The following is a 19,159-nucleotide window of genomic DNA, read 5'->3' on the forward strand; positions in this document are numbered from 1 at the left end:
ATTACTTAAAAAAAAATTTAAACACTTTAATTTGAAATAATTTTGGACAGAGACAAGTTTCAAAATGGTACAAACAATTCCTACATATTCTTAGCCCATAATCCCCCAGTGATAATATTTTACTTCTTTGGCTTTATTATTCGGTTTTTTATATATTTTAAAAATACACTTATATGCACATTTTCCTAACCATTTGAGAGTAAGTTGTAGACGTTATGTTTCTTTGCTCCTAAATACTTCAGTGTGTATTTCTTTTTTAAAAATGACATTCTCCTATATAACCATGCAATGATTTTCAAAGCATAAAATTGACATTGATGCAACACTACAATCTAATCTACAGGCCTTATTCAAATTTCAGAATTATCTCACTAATGTCCTTAAAATAAAATGAGAAAATTAATTTCTTTCTGGTTCAAGATCCAATCAAGCATCACTCATTGCATTTAGTTGTCGTTTCTCTTTTGGCTTCTCTTATCTGGAACAATTCCTTAGTCAAGTGTGGGTGTGTCCGGGCGGAAGAGTGGGACGTAAGACTGCGGTTGTGCCATGGCCCGGGGGTGGGGGGATGGGGGGTGGGGGGGGAGTGGATGGACCACAGAGGGTTCCGGGAGGGTAGCACCAGGTGCCCTGCTACTCACTTTGTTAGTGTCATCCCATCCAGCCTCACTACAGGTCAGTGAGGAGGAACCATAATCACCATCTACAGACGGGGACATGGAGGGGCTGCACCTCAGCTGCCCAGTGCCCTGCGGCTCGCAGGAGGGTGGGACCAGGACCTTCCTGAGACAGCACCGAGGCCTCCTCTGAGAGAGAGACTACACTCGGCTTGTGGGACAAAGCTTTGTTCAAGGAACTGCTGCCATGGCGGTTAGATCGGGGATTCTGAAAAAGCAAAACACGAAAGACTGAGCTCATAGACACAGAGAACAGAGTGGTGGTTGCCAGAGGTGAGGGTGGGCGAAATGGGTGGAGGGGGTCAAAAGGTACAAACCTCCAGTGATGAAATAAATGTCCTGGGGATAAAATGTACACCCTGGTGACTAGAGTTAACTTTGCGTTGCATGTTTGAAAGCTGCTAAAAGAGTAGATCTTATAAGTTCTCACCACAAGAAAACAAAACTGTAACTATGTGTGGTGATGGGTGTTAACGAGACTCAATATGGTTATCACGTCACAATATGTACGGATGTTGAATCATGTGGTACACCTGAAAGTAATATAATGTTATATGTCAATTATAGGTCAATAAAAACAATTCTGGATTATGTGATGAGCCCATGCACACAGGACGCGTGTAAATGGAGGGGTGCATTAAACAGACAAATGTCAAAATATAGTAACAGAGAAGCGATTAAAGGCAAACGGGATACTACTACTCAGCCATAAAAAAGAATGAAAGTTTGCCATTTGCAGCAACATGGATGGCCCTGGAGGGCATTATGCTAAGTGAAATAAGTGAGACAGAAAGACAAATACTGGATGATATCATTTCTATGTGGAATTTTAAAAATTACAACAAACTAGGGAATATAACAAAAAAGAAACAGACTCACAGATGCAGAGAACAAACTGTGGTTACCTGTGGGGAGAGGGAAGGGGGAGGGGCAGTGTAGGGGGAGGGGAGTAAGAGGTACAAACTATTACATATAAAATAAGCTACAGGGCTTCCCTGGCGGTGCAGTGGTTAAGAATCTGCCTGCCGATGCAGGGGACACGGGTTCATTCCCTGGTCTGGGAAGATCCCACATGCCATGGGTCAACTAAGCCCGTGAGCCACAACTACTGAGCCTGCGCTCTAGAGCCAGCGAGCCACAACTACTGAGCCCGCAAGCCACACTACTGAGCCTGTGCACATAGAGCCTGTACTCCGCAACAATAGAAGCCACCGCAATGAGAAGCCTGCACAATGCAACGAAGAGTATCCCTTGCTCGCCACAGCTAGAGAAACCCCACACACAGCAATGAAGACCCAACACAGCCAAAAATACATTTAAAAAATTAAATAAATAAAATTTTTTAAAAAGTGAAAATAAAATAAAATAAGCTACAGGGATATATTGTACAACATGGGGAATATAGCCAGTATTTTATAACAACTATAAATGGAGTATAACATTTTAAAATTATGAATCACTATGTCGTACACCTGTAACTTACATAATATTGTATATCAACTATACATCAATCAATCAATCAATAAAAACAATACACAAATAAACAAACAGGAAAGTCAGGTGCCTTCTCTGTTGTTTTTTTTCTCACATCAGATTTCCATCAGCACCCAGATGTTTGTTCCTTTCAGTGAGCATTTATTGAGCACCTACTGTGTCCTCAGAATTGTTTCAGGGATCTGGGGAGATAAGGAGCTTGAAATCTACCTGAGCTGAAGGAACAGACTGAGACAGTGAACAAATCTGCGGATAAGCGGGTTTGGAAGAGGAGCCTGACATTGAGGGAAAGCAGTTGCGCTTGGATCTGCCCCAGGACCCCCCTGCTCACCAGGAGAACATGCTGTGACCTGGAAAGAGCTGACTGTTGGCACAGCTTGGCTAAGAGGAAGGTCCAGGAGAGGAAAGGACCAGGCTCGCCCTGCACGGATGAAGTTCCTGGCACTCGAGCCCCGGGGCAGCCGTGGAATTGGCCGTCTTTCCTGTGCTCTGTCTAGTATCCATTCATGGGCTACCTATGGAGATGGGTCCTATGCGTTTTATGTGTATTAAGCCATTTAATTCTCACAGCACCCTTATAAAATACTGTGATTATCTCCACTTGACATATGAAGAAATGGAAATACATACAAGCTAAGTACCTTGCCCCGGTTCACATGGCCTTTCAGTAATAAATCTAGGATGACAACCCAAGATGCTCAGTGGCAACCAGGGCTCACGACATTGACCACCAGGCTGGGCTGCCTCTCACTGCGGTGGCTCTGAGCTGGCAGGCGGGGGCATGCTCTAATCAGAGTAGTAATAAGCCACTTTACTAAGAAGAAAAGCTGTGCAGAGGGATGCTGGCTAGTCACATGGTAGAAAGAGAACAGGATTTAGATCAGAAGACCAGGTGTTGATTGAACTCTGATACTAACTAGTTATGCATCAGTTAACCCCACTGACTCTCAACTTCCTCATATTTAACCTAAGGTTAACAATATCTACCTCACGAGTCTTCTGAATAGCAGATAGACTGTATAACTGTGTCTAAAACAGCTCCTGGCACTAAGTAAATATGCGGTAAACAGAAGGTGAGTGAAAGATCAGTGAGAGATGCTTCATAGACACAGGTCTGATTGCCCTTGACGAGAGTGTGAAGTTCATGAACAAGGACAAAATAAGCGTCAAACGTGTGGGGATGTTCAGTGAATGAATCTAGGGGTGTCTGTGGGGGAGGGTGGGTGGTCTATATGCATAATAGCTGCCATTCATGGGGCAACTGTCATTTACTGAGGTCACCATGAACCTTCAATGTACCATTAATAACCATGAATTAAGGCATTTTGTTATGTACTTTGGGTTTCACCGTTACATGCATTTTACAGATGCTTAAGCAGGGACTGTTCTGAGACATGGTGGTCCAGCCACCGTGCACATGTCTATGAAACCTAGCAACAGGCAGGCCTTGCTGCAAAGATGTGGCCAACTTAGCCCCAGAGCTCCTGCCTCCAGCTATGCTACTGAGGAAACCTGGGCTAAAACAGATGAAAAGAAATTTTTTTTGGTACAAGAAAATACATTGAAGTAGATATGTATAGGAAAAAGCTCGAAATTTACATATGCAAAACATTAACTGGATTGTCTCCATACTTTTCTATACTTTCTATTTTAAAAACTTTAAATCAATAAAATGGTTATTTTAGCAAACGGTTGAAACAAGCACATTTCTTTCTTCCAAAATTAACAGACATGATCTGTAGACATAAGCTGAAAAGCCATAGTGACAATAAAGAGATTTTCAATGGATGTCCCATTAGTGTAAATTCAGGAGAAGCTCTGGGTGTTTTCATAACCTACTATTTTATACTCTCCTCGTTTCAGTTGTATTTTATTGAGGGTTAAGGAAATAAGAAATGTTGATTTTCATATGTTGAACAAGAATCACTTGGAATATATAACAATGTAGTTAACATGGCAGGCTTATTAAATATGTTTCTATAATTCTATAACTTCTTTAGGTTTTAAAGACAGTCAAATTACTTACACGCCCTGGAATTTCAAAAACTTGTCAACAATGCTGCCCTCTGAGGCTTACGCCAAACTAAAATCCACTCAGCCTCAAAGAGTCTCTTTTGGCAAAAATTGGATGTGTAGGCTTAATAGTAAGTCCCAAAGCCCCACAGCATTTCCTGTTACTGTTTATTCCCCAGGGACCAAGCTTAATGTGAGGAAAATAAAAGCTGCCTTGGATTTTTCCTGCTTTCGCCAGAAGGCGTTAAGTCTGACTTTCATTTCCCTACAACGGTCTCACTTGTAGTGAGAATCTTGACTCGCAGGGTAGGAAGGGGCTCCGGGAAATCACCGCCTACAAACGGCCCACATCATAGACAAGGACACGACCCAGAGACTATGACCATCCCCTCTGTGAACCTGCTCTGACTGGAGCTTGGACTGGATCACCATGGTTAATAAGAGGCATCATCCATGTTTCAAAAACTTAGAAGAAACAGTCAGCTATCCACACAACTCATCCATTTGATATATGAGAATCTCGCTAAAGAACTGAACTATTGATAGCTGGGGAAGATGGCGGAAGAGTAAAACGCGAAGATCACCTTCCTCCCCACAGATACACCAGAAATACATCTACACGTGGAACAACTCCTACAGAACACCTACTGAACGCTGGCAGAAGACCTCAGACCTCCCAAAAAACAAGAAGCTCCCCCACGTACCTGGGTAGGGCAAAAGAAAAGAAGAATAAACAGAGACAAAAGAATAGGGACGGGACCTGCACCAGTGGGAGGGAGCTGTGAAGGAGGAAAAGTTTCCACACTCTAGGAAGCCCCTTCGCGGGCGGAGACTGCGGGTGGCGGAGGGGAAAGCTTCGAAGCCGCGGAGGAGAGCGCAGCAACAGGGGTGCGGAGAGCAAAGCGGGGAGATTCCCGCACAGAGGATCGGGGCTGACCGGCACTCACCAGCCCGAGAGGCTTGTCTGCTCACCTGCCAAGGCGAGCGGGGCTGGGAGCTGAGGCTCGGGCTTTGGTCGGAGCACCGGGAGAGGGCTGGGTTTGGCAGCGTGAACACAGCCTGCAGGACGTTAGTGCGCCACGGCTAGCCAGGAGGGAGTCCGGGGAAAAGTCTGGAGCTGCCGAAGAGGCAAGAGACTTCTTCTTCCCTCTTTGTTTCCTGGTGCGCGAGGAGAGCGGATTAAGAGCGCTGCTTAAAGGAGCTCCAGAGACGGGCGCGAGCCGCGGCTAACAGCGCGGACCCCAGAGACGGGCCTGAGACGCTAAGGCTGCTGCTGCCGCCACCAAGAAGCCTGTGTGTGAGCACAGGTCACTATCCACACCTCCTTTCCGGGGAGCCTGTGCAGGCCCCCACTGCCAGGTTCCCGGGATCCAGGGACAACTTCCTCAGGAGAACGCACGGCGCCTCAGGCTGCCGCAACGTCACGCCGTCCTCTGCCGCAACGTCATGCCGTCCTCTGCCGCCGCAGGCCCGCCCCGCACTCCGCGCCCCTCCCTCCCCCCGGCCTGAGTGCGCCAGAGCCCCCGAATCAGCGGCTCCTTTAACCCCGTCCTGTCTGAGCGGAAAAACAGACGCCCTCCAGCGACCTACATGCAGAGGCAGGGCCAAATCCAAAGCTGAGCCCCTGGGAGCTGTGAGAACAAAGAAGAGAAAGGGAAATCTCTCCCAGCAGCCTCAGAAGCAGCGGATTAAAGCTCCACAATCAACTTGATGTACCCTGCATCTGTGGAATAAATGAATAGACTAACGCATCATCCCAAATTGAGGAGGTGGACTTTGAGAGCAAGATTTATGATTTTTTCCCCTTTTCCTCTTTTTGTGTGTATGTGTATGCTTCTGTGTGAGATTTTGTCTGTAGAGCTTTGCTTCCACCATTTGTACTAGGGTTCTATCCGTCCGTTTTTTTTTTTCTTTTTTTCTCTTATAAATTATTTTTTTATTTTAATAACTTTATTATATTTTATCTTACTTTATTTTCTTTCACTTTATCTTCTTTCTTTCTTTTTTTCCTTCCCTCCTTCCTTCCTCCCTCCCTCCCTCCCTTCTTTCTTTCTTTCTTTCTACTTCTACTAATTCTTTCTTTCTACTTTACCTCCCTTTTATTCTGAGCCGAGTGGATGAAAGGCTCTTGGTGCTGCAGCCAGGAGTCAGGGCTCTGCCTCTGAGGTGGAAGAGCCAACTTCAGGACACTGGTCAGCAAGAGACCTCCCAGCTCCACATAATATCAAACAGTGAAAATCTCCAAGAGACCTCCATCTCAACACCAGCACCCAGCTTCACTCAACGACCAGCAAGCTACAGTGCTGGACATCCTATGCCAAACAACTAACAAGCCAGGAATACCACCCCACCCATTAGCAGAAAGGCTGCCTAAAATCATAAAAAGTCCACAGACACCCCAAAACACACCACCAGACGTGGACCTGCCCACCAGAAAGACAAGATCCAGCCTCATCCACCAGAACACAGGCACTAGTCCCCTCCACCAGGAAGCCTACACAACCCACTGAACCAAGCTTAGCCACTGGAGACACACACCAAAAACAACAGGAACTATGAACCTGCAGCCTACAAAAAGGAGACCCCAAACACAGTAAGATAAGCAAAATGAGAAGTTAGAAAAATACACAGCGGATAAAGGAGCAAGATAAAAGCCCACCAGACCTAACAAATGAAGAGGAAATAGGCAGTCTACCTGAAAAATAATTCAGAATAATGATAGTAAAGATGATCCAGAATCTTGGAATAGAATAGACAAAATGCAAGAAACCTTTAACAAGGACCTAGAAGAACTAAAGATGAAACAAACAACAATGAACAACACAATAAATGACATTAAAAATACCCTAGATGGGATCAATAGCAGAATAACTGAGGCAGAAGAACGGATAAGGGACCTGGAAGATAAAATAGTGGAAATAACTACTGCAGAGCAGAATAAAGAAAAAAGAATGAAAAGAACTGAGGACAGTCTCAGAGACCTCTGGGACAACATTAAACGCACCAACTTTCAAATTATAGTGGTTCCAGAAGAAAAAGAGAAAAAGAAAGGGACTGAGAAAATATTTGAAGAGATTATAGTTGAAAACTTCCCTAATATGGGAAAGGAAATAGTTAATCAAGTCCAGGAAGCACAGAGAGTCCCATACAGGATAAATACAAGGAGAAATATGCCAAGACACATATTAATCAAACTGTCAAAAATTAAATACAAAGAAAGCATATTAAAAGCAGCAAGGGAAAAACAACAAATAACACACAAGGGAATCCCCATCAGGTTAACAGCTGATCTTTCAGCTGAAACTCTGCAAGCCAGAAGGGACTGGCAGGACATATTTAAAGTGATGAAGGAGAAAAACCTGCAACCAAGATTACTCTACCCAGTAAGGATCTCATTCAGATTTGATGGAGAAATTAAATCCTTTACAGACAAGCGAAAGCTGAGAGAGTTCACCAACACCAAACCAGCTTTACAACAAATGCTAAAGGAACTTCTCTAGGCAGGAAACACAAAAGAAGGAAAAGACCTACAATAATGAACCCAAAACAATTAAAAAAATGGGAATAGGAACACACATATCGATAATTACCTTAAATGTAAATGGACTAAATGCTCCCACCAAAAGACACAGATTGGCTGAATGGATACAAAAACAAGACCCATATATTTGCTGTCTACAAGAGACCCACTTCACACCTAAAGACACATACAGACTGAAAGTTAGGGGATGGAAAAAGATATTTCATGCAAATGGAAACCAAAAGAAAGCTGGAGTAGCAGTACTCATATGAGACGAAAAGACTTTAAAATAAAGACTATTAGAAGAGAAAAGAAGGACACTACATAATGATCAAGGGATAAATCCAAGAAGAAGATATAACAATTGTAAATATTTATGCACCCAACATAGGAGCACCTCAATACATAAGGCAAATACTAACAGGCATAAAAGGGGAAATCGACAGTAACACATTCATAGTAGGGGACTTTAACACCCCACTTTCACCCATGGACAGATCATCCAAAATGAAAATCAATAAGGAAACACAAGCTTTAAATGATACATTAAACGAGATGGACTTAATTTATATTTATAGGACATTCCATCCAAAAACAACAGAATACACATTCTTCTCAAGTGCTCATGGAACATTCTCCAGGATAGATCATATCTTCGGTCACAAAACAAGCCTTGGTAAATTTAAGAAAATTGAAATTTTATCAAGTATCTTTTCTGACCATAACTCTATGAGACTAGATGTCAATTACAGGAGAAGATCTGTAAAAATTACAAGCACGTGGAGGCTACACAATACACTACTTAATAACGAAGTGATCACTGAAGAAATCAAAGAGGAAATCAAAAAATACCTAGAAACAAATGACAATGGAGACACGACCACCCAAAATCTATGGGATGCAGCAAAAGCAGTTCTAAGAGGGAAGTTTATAGCAATACAATCCTACCTTAAGAAACAGGAAACATCTCGAATAAACAACCTAACCTTACACCTAAAGCAATTAGAGAAAGAAGAACAAAAAAACCCCAAAGTTAGCAGAAGGAAAGAAATCATAAAAATCAGATCAGAAATAAATGAAAAAGAAATGAAGGAAATGATAGCAAAGATCAATAAAATTAAAAGCTGGTTCTTTGAGAAGATAAACCAAATTGATAAATCATTAACCAGATCATCAAGAAAAAAAGGGAGAAGACTCAAATCAATAGAATTAGAAATGAAAAAGAAGAAGTAATGACTGACACTGCAGAAATACAAAAGATCATGAGAGATTACTACAAGCAACTCTATGCCAATAAAATGGACAACCTGGAAGAAATGGACAAATTCTTAGAAATGCACAAACTGCCAAGACTGAATCAGGAAGAAATAGAAAATATGAACAGACAAATCACAAGCTCTGAAATTGAAACTGTGATTAAATATCTTCCAACAAACAAAAGCCCAGGACCAGATGTCTTCACAGGCGAATTCTATCAAACATTTAGAGAAGAGCTAACACCTAACCTTCTCAAACTCTTCCAGAATATAGCAGAGGGAGGAACACTCCCAAACTCATTCTACGAGGCCACCATCACCCTGATACCAAAGCCAGACAAGGATGTCACAAAGAAAGAAAACTACAGGCCAATATCACTGATGAACATAGATGCAAAAATCCTCAACAAAATACTAGCAAACAGAATCCAACAGCACATTAAACGGATCATACAACATGATCAAGTGGGGTTCATTCCAGGAATGCAAGGATTCTTCAATATACGCAAAACAATTAATGTGATACAGCATATTAACAAATTGAAGGAGAAATACCGTAAGATCATCTCAATAGATGCAGAGAAAGCCTTCGACAAAATTCAACACCCATTTATGATAAAAAACCCTGCAGAAAGTAGGCATAGAGGGAAGTCTCCTCAGCATAATAAATGCCATATATGACAAACCCACAGCCAACATCATCCTCAATGGTGAAAAACTGAAAGCATTTCCACTAAGATCAGGAACAAGACAAGGTTGCGCACTCTCACCACTCTTATTCAACATAGTTTTGGAAGTTTTAGCCACAGCAATCAGAGAAGAAAAGGAAATAAAAGGAATCCAAATCAGAAAAGAAGAAGTAAAGCTGTCATTGTTTGCAGATGACATGATACTATACATAGAGGATCCTAAAGATGCTACCAGAAAACTACTAGAGCTAATCAATGAATTTGGTAAAATAGCAGGATACAAAATTAATGCGCAGAAATCTCTGGCATTCCTATACACTAATGATGAAAAATCTGAAAGTGAAATCAAGAAAACACTCCCATTTACCACTGCAACAAAAAGAATAAAATATCTAGGAATAAACCTACCTAAGGAGACAAAAGACCTGTATGCAGAAAATTATAAGACACTGATGAAAGAAATTAAAGATGATACAAATAGATGGAGAGATATACCATGTTCTTGGATTGGAAGAATCAACATTGTGAAAATGACTCTACTACCCAAAGCAATCTACAGATTCAATGCAATCCCTATCAAACTACCACTGCCATTTTTTACAGAACTAGAACAAAAAATTTCACAATTTGTATGGAAACACAAAAGGCCCCAAATAGCCAAAGCAATCTTGAGAACGAAAAACGGAGCTGGAGGAATCAGGCTCCCTGACTTAAGACTATACTACAAAGCTACAGTAATCAAGACAGTATGGTACTGGCACAGAAACAGAAAGATAGATCAATGGAACAGGATAGACAGCCCAGAGATAAACCCATGCACATATGGTCACCTTATCTTTGATAAAGGAGGCAGGAATATACAGTGGAGAAAGGACAGCCTCTTCAATAAGTGGTGCTGGGAAACTGGACAGGTATATGTAAAAGTATGAGATTAGATCACTCCCTAACTCCATACACAAAAATAAGGTCAAAATGGATTAAAGACCTAAATGTAAGGCCAGAAACTATCAAACTCTTAGAGGAAAACATAGGCAGAACACGCTATGACATAAATCACAGCAAGATCCTTTTTGACCCACCTCCTAGGGAAATGGAAATAAAAACAAAAATAAACAAATGGGACCTAATGAAACTTCAAAGCTTTTGCACAGCAAAGGAAACCATAAACAAGACCAAAAGACAACCCTCAGAATGGGAGAAAATATTTGCAAATGAAGCAACTGACAAAGGATTAATCTCCAAACTTTATAAGCAGCTCATGCAGATCAATAACAAAAAAACAAACAACCCAATCCAAAAATGGGCAGAAGACCTAAATAGACATTTCTCCAAAGAAGATATACAGTCTGCCAACAAACACATGAAAGAATGCTCAACATCATTAATCATTAGAGAAATGCAAATCAAAACTACAATGAGATATCATGTCACACCAGTCAGAATGGCCATCATCAAAAAATCTAGAAACAATAAATGCTGGAGACGGTGTGGAGAAAAGGGAACCCTCTTGCACTGTTGGTGGGAATGTAAATTGATACAGCCACTGTAGAGAACAGTATGGAGGTTCCTTTAAAAACTACAAATAGAACCCAGCAATCCCAATATGACCCAGCAATCCCATTACTGGGCATAGACCCTGAGAAAACCATAATTCAAAAAGAGTCATGTACCAAAATGTTCATTGCAGCTCTATTTACAATAGCCCGGAGATGGAAACAACCTAAGTGCCCATCATCGGATGAATGGATAAAGAAGATGTGGGACATATATATAATGGAATATTACTCAGCCATAAAAAGAAACAAAATTGAGCTATTTGTAATGAGGTGGATAGACCTAGAGTCTGTCATACAGAGTGAAGTAAGTCAGAAAGCGAAAGACAAATACCGTATGCTAACACATATATATGGAATTTAAGAAAATAATAATGTCATGAAGAACCTAGGGGTAAGACAGGAATAAAGACACAGACCTACTAGAGAATGGACTTGAGGATATGGGGAGGGGGAAAGGTAAGCTGTGACAAAGCGAGAGAGAGGCATGGACATATATACACTACCAAATGTAAGGTAGATAGCTAGTGGGAAGCAGCCGCATAGCACAGGGAGATCAGCTAGGTGCTTTGTGACTGCCTGGAGGGGTGGGATAGGGAGGGTGGGAGGGAGGGCGATGCAAGAGGGAAGAGATATGGGGACATATGTATATGTATAACTGATTTACTTTGTTATAAAGCAGAAAGTAACACACCATTGTAAAGCAATTATACTCCAATAAAGATGTAAAAAAAAAAAAAAAGAACTGAACTATTTTGGGGAGGGGATTAAATCCATTATGCGAAAGTCTTTGGGAATGGTATTTTAACTTTGGCTTCTCCTAGTTGTGTTGGGGGAGAGAAAGTAGGGTTAATGCCTAATGATGTAGTTATTTCTATAATGTGGTTACAGAGTCATTTCTTTACCTATGTTCTCTCCAGACCTACTCCATAGAAGCTTGAAAACAGAAAACCATATCCTAGCCACTGTTATTCCAGCTCTGTATACGTTTAAGCCCAGAGTTTTCTTATGGTTCCAGCCAGGGCTGTTGAGTCAGACTAACTGGGTTTGAATTCTGGTCCTGCCATTGAGTAGATACTTGAAGTTGGGCAAGCAACTTGATCTTGCATTAGCAACTTGACCTCTCTCTGGCTTCCTTTTCCTCATATTAAAATGGAGTTAATTTTAATATTCATCTTCTATGTAAAGTGCCTAGTGCAGTGCATTTCACATAGTAAATATTCGATCAATATTGGCTATTGATAAGTGCTCAAAAAGTATTTATTGGAAAGAATGTATTAAGGGGAAAGAGAGAGAATTGTCACAAAGAAGAAAGCCATGACTCTTTCTCAAACCACTCCAGCTCCTGCTGGTCTCAACATTTCAGATATTCTAGCATAATTTATCAGGCTCATGGAAGCAGAAGAATTCTATTGTCACATGAAATTTACATATATAAGGTGTGATCTGCTCCAAAAACCTAGGATACAAATTTAGTCACGTTACTCCCCCACCCCCTTCCCCAATTAATACCTATGGTATACTCAGATATACCATAAAAAAAAAGTCTAGAGTGGGCTTCCCTGGTGGCGCAGTGGTTGAGAGTCCTCCTGCCGATGCAGGGGACACGGGTTCGTGCCCCGGTCTGGGAGAATCCCACATGCCGCGGAGCGGCTGGGCCCGTGAGCTGTGACCGCTGAGCCTGCGCGTCCGGAGCCTGTGCTCCGCAACGGGAGAGGCCACAACAGTGAGAGGCCCGCATACAGAAAGAAAAAAAAAGTCTAGAGTGTCCACCTTTGTCCAGGAATGCCTGGGGCTTAATCAGTTGAAAGGGGTCAGAGTGCTCTCAAATGCCAAGTGGGACAGAGGTGGCCTGGCACTGTCTTACACTTCCTGCCGCTCCACCTCAGTGGATGGGCCTGCAGCTTCCCCGGGGCGGCACCCAGCCAGAGCCCAGCTCAAGGTCCTGGCTTGGTGATGACTGTTCTGAGACCACAGTCAGAGGACCGGCACTGCTGTCCAGGAGGCCCAACTGCTATGCCACGGCTGTGTCAGCAAAAGCCGCAGGCCTGCGGGCCACGCCAGCCGTTGCAAAGCCCATACACCCTTTTCTCAGAACCTGGGCCATCAACCTCGATATCTCTTCTCCCCTTAACCACAACTTATTTTTAGGATTATTTCACCTATGCAGATGTGTCCGCCTGTGCCCCCGCCTGTGAGTTTGCCAGGGCCGTCACACAGAGCTCCACAGACTTGGCCGGTGGGGGAGCTTAAACAGCAGAAATTTATTTTCCACAATTCTGGAGGTCGCAAATCTAAGAGAAGGTGTTGGCAGGTAGGTTGTTTCTGAGGCCTCTCTCCTTGGCTTGCAGATGGCCGTCTTCTTCCTGTGTCCTCATGTGGCCTTGTCTCCAAACACGGTCACATTCTGAGTTACTGGAAGTTAGGATTTCATTGTTGGGTATTTGGGAGCGGGGGCACAGTTCAGCCCACGACACCAACAACTGACTACCTACTTAGGATGTAAGTTAACTTGTTCAGTGAGAGAGATGGAGAGAGAAAGATGGAGAGAGGTGTGTACCCAGGGAGGCCTCTCCAGGCTACTTTCCAGGACAATAGGTACCATGCTTTCCTTACTAAGTGGACAGTCAAGGGCTGTCCAAACATTTACAGAGCACCCTACCAAACCCAGGAGCTCTCTGTAGAACAGAGGACCCCAGAGCTTCTCTGGAAGAAAATGGGAGTGTGGTCAAGACCCCTTCACCCTCTCCTCAAGGAATCACCTCTGACCAGTACCGTGTAAAACCCCATCCTGGAGGATTCCAGGTGTCCCGGCTCCTTCTGTTACTTTTTCACAACGACATGCTTCACTGCGGTTTGCATCGGTATGTATGTTATGTCTGCCGATCCTTAACTTTGGGAGCATAACTCTGCGACTCACATTCAGCCTGGCTTCGCTCCACGGTCCGGATAAGCCTGAGACCTGCAGACACCCTGGCTTTATTTTTCCCCTTGGCTTCTTTTCGGAGACGGGCTGGTTAATCGCCCTGCTCAGCTGTGACACCCAGAAAAGCAGAGACAGGAAAGTCAGACACGGCCTCCCCTTGACCTGTTTGCACACACCAGACCAATAAAGTGCGGGCAGAATGACAGTGACAGCTGCCCCGTGGTGTTCAGAGGGACCCGAGAGGTTCAGTTCTGCAGCCTCAGGGACAAGGGTATCATTACAGCCCGGCTGCTCCGAGAGAAGCCACTTCAACCCAGCCTGGAAGACGGGTGGCTCTCGGCGGCGCAGCTAGACATCTGGGACCCCGAGGACCAGGCATCTGGGACCCTGAGAGCCGGGGATCTGGGACCTCCCCCCAAGTCCTACTCACCCTGCGGCACCACCGGCCACGGCTCGCATCACCCGATCGGCTCCCTGCCGGGCTTCAGCAGCTGGGCTGGGAGCCCATCCCCACCTGCGGCGACAGAGGGGCACGAGGAAGGCAGGTAAATGGGGGCCAGGCAGTCTGGTGCCCGCTGCAAGGACAAGGGCCTCCCGGGGCGGGGCGCCCTGCGGGGGAGGCAGAAGTTCTCCCCGTGGGACGATGCTCTGCTCTCGGGGAGGGACCCGCGGTGTCTGCTGAAGCGGGGCCTGCGGCACGTCAGTTTCAGCCTGGTCACCAAGGGCATGACAGATGCTCCCGACTTCCTGTGGAGCCTGTCAGAGGTGCAGAAGCTCAACCTGTCCCACAACCAGCTCCGGGCCCTCCCGCCCGAGGTGGGGAAGCTGACACGGCTGGTGGTCTTGAACTTGTGCGGGAACCGCCTGAAGACCCTGCCCCGGGAGGTCAGCCTCCTCCAGAGCCTCAAGGTCCTGTTTGTGCACATGAACTGCCTGACGGAGCTGCCGGCAGAGCTGAGCGCCTGCCGGAACCTGGAGGTCCTGAGCCTGTCGCACAACTTCCTGTCCCAGCTCCCCGCCAGCCTCGCCGACCTCTCCCGGCTGCGCAAGCTGAACCTCAGCCACAACCGCTTTGCGCACATCCCTGTCTGCGTGTTCTCGCTCAGGGAGCTGGACTTCCTGCACGTGGGCTCCAACCGCCTGGAGAACATTGCCGAGAGCATCCAGTGCCTGGCCAGCCTGCAGATCTTCATTGCCGAGAGTAACAACATCCACACCTTCCCCCGCTCCCTCTGCCTGCTCACGAGCCTGGAGCTGCTGAACTTGAACAACAATGACATCCAGACCCTCCCCGAGGAGCTCTACCTGCTGTGCAGACTGGCCAGGATCGCTTGGAACCCCATGGACAAAGGGCTTCACATTTCCCACAACCCTTTATCCAAACCTCTGCCCGAGCTGCTGGAGGGGGGTCTGGAGATGCTCTTTAGCTACCTGAAGGACAAAAAACACACCTGATGTGGGCGCCGGAGACACCAACAGACTTAGCCGGGTACTTTCCTGGTCTAAACCTTCTCCTCTTCCTGTTTCTGTGGGTCGATGCTTGTGCTATTATTTGCTAAATCACACTGAACGCCCCTTCTAAGGAGGCGTTTGCTTTTAGCTCTGTATGTTCTTAATAACCCGCATAATACTATGTTCATCTCCTTCTAAACATTAATTGAAAGAGGACTTGGGTTTTCCCCAAAGAGAAATAATTCTGATTCTTCTGGGGAGCGGTGGGATTCAGCCTTTGGAAGGGAGGACAGCAGGTCTGATTCAAAGTCAATCAAAAGTGAAATATTTGCTAAGTATGTGCAGTGGGCCAGGTACGATATAGGAGGCATTGACACCATCTGGTTTCAGCCCCTGAATTGGCAACGTGGGTAGCAATGGCAAGACATGCTCCCACCTCAGCCGCCATCAAGCATCACTTGGGACCAAAGAGCAAGCTGGGGCCCTGCCCTCCCGGTAATGACCAAATCAGCCAGAGCTTCCCCACGAGTCCCTGGGGGAAACAGCCACAGGAACTTTGCCTCCAGAATGACTGTTGGGTAACAATCCAGCCGCTCATGCTGACGTCTGGTGGTGAGTGACGGGGGTACAGAGTGATGGCTTTCAGAGAATAAATACAAACGAAAGCTAACATTCAGTGTCCACCTTCTTTCCCAATCCTCCTCTTGCACTCACGGTCACATCCTTGAGCTTTTCTAGAGACACTTGCCAGTGGTTACATTATCCTTTAATAATTTCATTATTCCTCCCGTATACATTTGCCTTCTCAGAGATGAGCTAGTAATAGGGGAAAAAATGGCCAAAAGGCAGGAAGGAGGAGGTAAGGCAAAGACAGGCCACCCAAAAAAGTCATTACCTTTTTCACATTCAGAGAAGAGGGATATTTGCCACTTGGCTTTCCCATATGGACATTTAAAGATGAGTTTGCAACACGCAAAACTCTTTAGACAAAAGGATCTGTAAAAATATGGTTTGTTTTGTTTTTAATTCTGAGAGTACACAGCTGTCAGTTAAGCGCAGAATCAGGACGAGGAATTACAGAGCTCCTGCCACGAGAGTCCCTGAACCTCACTGTTGTCACAGCAGCCAAGAGCCCCTGAGACATCACCATGTGGTGACAGTTCAAGAATTAGAATGAAAAGGTGGCAGTGAACCTACAGTACCTTCAGATCAGTGGAAGTCCAAGCATTCGGGTTTTCTGGCACGTTTGTTTACAGGACACAACGAATAATAGCAAGACAGGAACGGGGGTTGCTGCTAGGATTTATCTAACTTCCTACTACCCTTAGTTTAATTCAGTTAAATTTATATTGATTAGCACCTTCCCTGGGCAAGGACCTCGAGAGGAATGACGCTCAGCTCCTTCTACCAAGGAGCTCAAAGTCTGGTGAAAGAGACAGACCCACGTGGGTTTCCACAATGTGGCAAGTTGTGATCCCCACTAAAGAGAAAGGACTGAAGCAAAGATGACACACTAGATGGCGTAGAGCAGACTGAGTCCCGGGTTTCAGAAACCAAAGGACACGATCAGGATGAATCAGTCAAACCCCCATTCTAGCAGTCGTCTCACCCTAATTCCCCCTTCTGCCTTCACCCCCTGTGGGGAAGGGCCACAAAGCCTGGGGCAGTGGGTGGCTCTTTCTCAGGTTCAGACTCAGGCAGCTTTAGTATGGGGGACTGCGGTCTTACGTCTTCTAAGGGCTGCTCAAGGCGGGGGCGGGGGGGCGGGGGCTGGTGGTGGTCCATGTAACTTATTCACAGGACAAGTGATTTTTCCAGCAGACCCCAACATCAATTTCCCATCCAGCAAAGAAGGCAGCCAATTCCTGCCTTTACCATCAGACACCATCGTTCCATGAGCACCTTGGTGCATGAGCTCTTGTGTTGAACCCCTGCAAACAGATCTTACCAGTGTCACTGGGAGGCAACTGCAGTCCCCTCCAGAGCCCCCTCCACAGCCCCCTCCAGCAGCAACCGGAGACCTGCTTATCCCCGCCAGGCACACACAGGCACACTCAGTAACCACACCCACGTTTGCTTGCTGGAGCCAAGACTATTTAAAGACATCAGAGGAATTCTTACTTGATCTCATGACTCAGTGGGAAATTGTGGGACGCACCTTCCTCTGCAGAGCAGGACTGAGGCTGGAGCTGGAGCCCATATATGCAGCTGTCACACAAACACCACTTGTGCCAGGATCGCGCTCATGGTGTCTGCTGCTGAAGAACCCACTTGGGCTTACACTGAATTTCCATGACCTTTGCTCTGGCGGAGAGGCAGCCTGGAACACCACCATCACGCTTTTCCTGCTGAGCAATCATTTTATTTCTTCTCCTTGCTTTTTCAGTCACTTGATACCTCACAGTAACTCTATTCCAGGGAAAGAACGTAAGCGTATTTTGAAGGTGACCCAAGAGCTTATTATACTTCTTGAGGAAAAAGTGCTCTCAATGTGGTTGCCAGCATCTATCGGTGCCTTTCAGAGTATAGAAGCGAGGTTTTCTTTGTTAAAGCTCGGCATTGAGGACATCATAAAAGTAATTGCAGCTGCCTGATGAACTTTAGATATTGATTCTTTGTGAATGCTCCTTTTTATCGATAAAGGGAAGTGCTGAGCAAAAACCTGGCTAACGAGCTTGGTTATTCAAAACATTAACGTGGAGGGAATTTGATACAACCCTGGGTGTCTGCTCTCAAATCCTACAGTTTGCTGACGGGCTGTGAAATGCTTCCTGCTTATCTTTTGTAGTTCTGATACTGCCACATTCAAATAACTCCCAGGTATTTCTAAGGCTTCCAAATCAAAGCATTGAGGCTCACTGCATTGGCGGAGGAGTACGTTTAGCAAAAGAATACGAGCTAATTGGGTGCTTGATGTGGGGAGCTGGCTGTTCACATCCTGATGATGGGTTGGTTTGCATATCACTGGGCCCTCTGTAAGGAAGGATCTCAGTGGTGTGTTCAGAGACACCTTTTGAAGCAGCTTACAAGCATACAATTAAGAAATCCTCTGTTCCTAGGAAAGGAAGACAGCTTTGAAAAGACACATCTGTTCAAAGAATAATACCGCTAAATGCATAAAACTGCTGCACATTAGAAAGAAGAGTGTCGTCATTAGTTACTTGTTGACTTAATAAATGGTTAATAGTAGAAATGGGCTCCATTCTCAGGCTTTAGTTAATGCACTGCGTCTCTATATGAACCAGAGAGACAATCAGGGTGCACGTGTACTTCACAACCAGGCATGCCTGCAAAGAGATGGAGAGGGAAAGCTGTCATTATTGGCAGGGATACTTTAAACCCTTTTCTTGTGGGAATGGATTATTGCATTTTAAAATTCCATTTCCTATGCCTCAAAGCACAGACTGAGTATGCATGTGGATGGCTATGCATTAAACACAGAGGAAGATGAAAGCACTGTGGGCTTGGTCACTGGAAGACGATGCAGGTATCAACACCCTGAGATGACCAGGGTGAGTGAGGCTCGAAGCTGGGCTGGGGTGCCTCTCATCAGTAACATACATCGGTGAGGGAGAGTCT

General features: G+C 45.0%; 2 protein-coding genes across 2 annotated transcripts in view; one reads left to right on the forward strand and one right to left on the reverse strand.

Moving 5' to 3' along the window:
- LOC307197235 (uncharacterized protein) overlaps positions 1-17,728 on the reverse strand; it is a 41,891-nt gene extending 24,163 nt beyond the window's left edge. Inside the window, exon 1 of the mRNA XM_079942998.1 lies at positions 17,702-17,728. Coding sequence (XP_079799124.1) covers positions 17,702-17,711 — 10 coding nt within the window. The 5' untranslated portion in view covers positions 17,712-17,728. The remainder of the gene's footprint in view (positions 1-17,701) is intronic.
- LRRC30 (leucine rich repeat containing 30) lies at positions 14,482-15,583 on the forward strand (the record flags this gene model as incomplete). Its single annotated transcript, XM_079942863.1, has 1 exon — positions 14,482-15,583. Exon 1 carries the CDS (start codon positions 14,678-14,680, stop codon positions 15,581-15,583), a length of 906 nt encoding a protein of 301 aa, XP_079798989.1. The 5' UTR covers positions 14,482-14,677.
- Positions 17,729-19,159: the final 1,431 nt, after the last annotated feature.

This window comes from Stenella coeruleoalba (genome assembly GCF_951394435.1).
Source record: "Stenella coeruleoalba genome assembly, chromosome: 14".
NCBI lineage: Eukaryota > Metazoa > Chordata > Mammalia > Artiodactyla > Delphinidae > Stenella > Stenella coeruleoalba.